Below are 4,457 nucleotides of genomic sequence, written 5' to 3'. Positions count from 1 at the left end.
TGAACTGGGCACACTGGGCCAAACACATGCTGGAGAAGCCACTGCACAAGGTTTACACCCACCCAACGCATAAGCAGCTTAAAATAAAGAAAGAAGAGGGTTGGGGTGATGTTTTTTTTTGTGGGTTTTCTTTTAGGGATCCCCCTCTTGCTGCCACAGCCACCCCCCAAAGATGACAAAGCAGGGACAAACGAGGAGAACTCTGGGAACTTGGTGTATTTCCATGGGAGCACAGTTTGCATATTGACAGTCAGGTACTGGGGGGGTCACCCAGCACACCTAGCAGCATTCCAGTTCCTCACCAGTTGCAGGACAATTTGTAACCCAGTGGAGAGCTGGGCCAGGGGGGAATTACACTTCATGCCAAAAAAAAAAAAAAAAAAAAAAAAAAAGAACCAAAACAAAATAAAAACAAACCTTTGAATCCATGAAAACTACAGAACCTTTGGGAGTTTCTTTAGGCAAGTTTTTTTTTTGTTTTTTTTTTTTTTTTCCCTTAAGTGTCAAACGTTGGCTTCAAAGAAGCACAAGGAATATTTGTTATCCATTTGTTACATTCCAACATTCAGAGAGGCTTAAAAGAAAACAACTCAGGAGGAGCTTTGTTGGACGTGGACAGGACAGATTCAGCATCCTAAAGTCATTGCCAAGTTCTTCAACCACGAGGAATTAATGCTCATCTCTGAAAGGGATTTAGGTGTAGAAAAGGGAACGTAACGTCCAAGGTGACCTGGGGTGGGTTTTGCCCTCCCCAGTCCAGGGAAGTGGCAGCTAAAATTGCTGCTGGTCATACTCTGCTATCAGTTTTTTAATGTGAGCCAGTTTGTTGTGGAGGTATTCACAGCGATTCTTCTCTTGGCTGTAATTGGGATTAGTCTGGAAAGGAAAAGGAAAACGAAAAAAGATGCAAAGTGATTCTTCAGAAAGCAGCAATGCCTAAGTTGAGCCTAAAGGAGGTCACACCACAGGGCACAGAGGGAGAGGATCAGGGAATCTCACACTGCTTTGGCTTGGAAGGAGCTTAAAGCTCAGCCAGGTCCACCCAGGGACACCTTCCACCAGAGCAGGATGTTCCAAGCCCCATCCAACCTGGAATAGAACATTCCCAGGGATGGAACAGCCACAGCTGCTCTGGGAAATCTATTCCAACCCCTCACCACCCTCACAGGGAGGAATTCCTTCCCAATATCCCATCCAACCCTCCCTCTGTCCATGTGAAGCCACTCCCTGTGTCCTGTCCCTCCATCCCTTGTCCCAAGTCCCTCTGCAGCTCTCTTGGATCCCCTTTAGGCACTGGAAGGGGCTCTGAGATCTCCCTAGAGCTTCTCTTTTCCAACCTAGAACACTCCCAGGGATGGAGCAGCCACAGCTTCTCTGGGCAACCTGAGCCAGTGTCTCACAGGCAACACTTTCCTCTTAATACCTGACCTAAACTTCCCCTTTTTCAGCTTCAAGCTCTTGGTATGACCAAGCAATGAAACTTTTTTTTTAGATACCTGTTTAAAATGGATCTGTTCTGATTCCCTTTGCAGCATTATCCAGCCCAGGGAATGTGCACACACTGAGCTTCCAGCAAGCACCACCTCTGCCCCCACCTGAGCACAGCCAGTGCTTTGGGAGCTTGGGAATAAAAATAAACTTGCACCATGCAGGGAATACCTTCAAAAAGCTCCTAAATCCCTCAGGATGACAGGGCTCAGGACTATATCCATAGATTTAAAAGCAAAGCCCCAAAGCACCACTGGTGTGTGGATGCTTTGCATAAATCTCAGGAATTCCATGTGCTCCATCTCCCAAAAATCTGAGGGCTGTGTGTCCCAGAGTCTGAGCTCAGCTTGTCCCAAGCACCAGCAGCTCCCAAACCCCAGAGGTTCCTGTTATCCCTCAGCCTGTGCATCTGAACACAAACTGTTCCTTCCCTGGAGAGATAAAGGCCTTGGTTTCACACCCCCATTGTGCCATGGCTGAATGTTCCCAGGATCCATGGAGCACTCCCAGCTCCCCCCAAACCCCTTCCTGATCTGCTTTTCTTGGACAAGCTGGAGCTGAACAAAGATGTGCTGGAATTGCCTCAGAGTTTTCACTTGGCAAGTGTCCATCTCTTTCACTCACTCCAGGGGCACCACCCAGAAGCCTTTTTTGTGGCCTAACTGGTTTTCCTTACCTTTTTAATTTTCCGATATTCCTGTAAAATTTGATCATGGATGGTCTAAAAAAAAAAAATAATTAAAAAAAAGGATTATTTTCAAGTTCTGCAACTTACTGGAGTAGGTAAATATTGACTGATGGAAGAAATAGATACATTGAGATAAATTCCAACCAAAAGCTGCTTCTTTAGTGACATTCCTGGGAAGATCTGGGTACAGTTAGCATCCCTGATCCCACCAGTATCCTGCTGCTGATCCCACCAAAATCCTGCTGCTGATCCCACCAAAATTCCACCAGCAGCACTGGGAGCATCAGGCCCCACTCCCCAACCACAACAACTACCTCAACAGGCACCAAAATTCCAGCATCATTACCATTTCCAAAGCTCCAACTGCCTCTTCCCTCCAAGATCTAAACCCAATCCAATGAAGAATCACTGAATTTTGCAGGGAGAGGATTTCTGAGGGAGGAAAACTGCTCAGCACAATAGGTGCTCTGTAAAAATCTGTTTATTCTACTCTACGAGACTTCCTTTTTTTCAAGCTAATGAATAGCTAAACCCTCTTTAAAAATCCCTCTGACAAATCCAATAATACTCCATGATTAAGATCAAAGATTCCAGAGGAACAGATGACCCTGTGCTAACTCTCCTTCCAGCCTTGATACTCTCCCATATGTACAAAGAAGAGGTTTTTCTGGCTGGGATACACTAATAGCTTCCAGCAGCTTTTTGGCTAAGGACACCAATTGTCTCACTGAGGCCTTTCCTTGTCAACAAGTCCCATGATGTGTGTTCCAGCCCCAAAACCAAACAGCACAGAGCAGGAACACACCCCAGAGCTGTCAGCTGTGTGCACGTTCCCCACCAGTTTGGGCTATCACTCAACCCTCACCTCAGCCCAGATGGAGCAAACCAAGTTCTGGTGTTGTCCCGTGTCGGAATGAGCTCCTTGAACCATCTTTTCCTACCTTATATTCCTCAGAGCCTTGCAAAAGTTGCTTCAGCTTGGCATCCAGTTGGGTGAACCGTCGGGTTATCCTCTCTATCCGGGCGTGGAGGTCTCTGTACTCGTTGTATTCCGCGTTGAAGTCGTTTTTGTAGCTCTGACGTTGCTCCGAGGAGGAAATCGCGGCGTATTTTCTGTAGGGATAAGGAGGGAGGTCAAAGGGGGTTAGGGACTGCAAAGGTGAGGGTGGAAAGAAAAGTTTCTCATGGTTTAGGATTGTCTTTAGATGGATATTGGGAAGGAATTCCTCCCTGGGAGATGCTGAGGCACAGGTTGTCCAGAGAAGCTGTGGTAGCTCCAGTCCTGGGAGTGTTCAGGTTGGAAGGTGGAATTGGATGGGCCTTAAGGTCCTTCCAAAACATGCCAAGATTCCATGTGCTGGTTTAGATGGATATTGGGAAGGAATTCCTCCCTGGGAGGTGCTGAGGCACTGGCACAGGTTGCCCAGAGAAGTTGTGGCTGTTCCATCCCTGTGAGTGTTCCAGGCCAGGGTGGAGAAGAGAAACTCCAGAGAGACCACAGAGCCCCCTCCAGTTCCTAGAGGAGCTCCAGGAAAGCTGGAGAGGGACTTGGGACAAGGATTGGAGGGACAGGACACAGGGAATGGCTTCCCATTGCCAGAGGGCAGGGATTGATGGGATATTGGGCAGAAATTCCTCCCTGTGAGGGTGGTGAGGGGTTGGGATGGATTTCCCAGAGCAGCTGTGGCTGCTCCATCCCTGGGAGTGTTCCAGGCCAGGCTGGACAGGGCTTGGAGCACCCTGGGCTGGGGGAAGGTGTCCCTGCCCATGGCAGAGGGTGAGACTGGATGAACTTTGTGCTTCCTCCCAACCCAAACCATTCTGGGATTCTAAGATTAAGCCTGGAAAAGGCTTCCAAGCTCATCAATTGCAATCATTCCCCCAGCACTGCCAAGGCCACCACCAAACCATGTCCCCAAGTGCCACATCCACATCTTCAATCCCTGCAGGGATGATGATTCCCTGCTCCAGTGCCTGACCATCCTTTCCATGAAGAAATTTCCCCTAATATCCAATCTAACCTGCCCTGGTGCAACTTGAGGCTGTTTCCTCTCACCCTGATTTGCATTACAGTAGCAAATTACTGTCAGGATTATTGCCTTGACCCTCCTGTCCAACAAAACACAGTTTGCTCCCCAAACTTCCTATCTCTTTCCCAGATAGGCTGGAATCCTGCAGGTCCAGCAAAGCCTTGGGAGCAGCTGTGGGTGTAGGAGGACACTCAGATAGCACAGCCACAGCTTTCCTAACTCCTGCTGTCCCACAGAACATGCAGTTCTGC

The 4,457-nt window shown here is 48.2% G+C and overlaps 1 protein-coding gene across 1 annotated transcript in view; it reads right to left on the bottom strand.

The window, feature by feature from the left end:
- Positions 1-771: 771 nt before the first annotated feature.
- Positions 772-4,457, bottom strand: part of ELL (elongation factor RNA polymerase II) — a gene marked incomplete at its 5' end in the record, with an annotated part of 31,329 nt that continues 27,643 nt past the window's right edge. Inside the window, 3 exons of the mRNA XM_009079837.1 lie at positions 772-876; positions 2,165-2,209; positions 3,118-3,289. Coding sequence (XP_009078085.1) covers positions 772-876; positions 2,165-2,209; positions 3,118-3,289 — 322 coding nt within the window. The remainder of the gene's footprint in view (positions 877-2,164; positions 2,210-3,117; positions 3,290-4,457) is intronic.

This window comes from Acanthisitta chloris, unplaced genomic scaffold, assembly GCF_000695815.1.
Source record: "Acanthisitta chloris isolate BGI_N310 unplaced genomic scaffold, ASM69581v1 scaffold16278, whole genome shotgun sequence".
NCBI lineage: Eukaryota > Metazoa > Chordata > Aves > Passeriformes > Acanthisittidae > Acanthisitta > Acanthisitta chloris.
The sequence above is the reverse complement of the archived record's forward strand: the minus strand, read 5'-3'. Positions and strand labels throughout refer to the sequence as shown.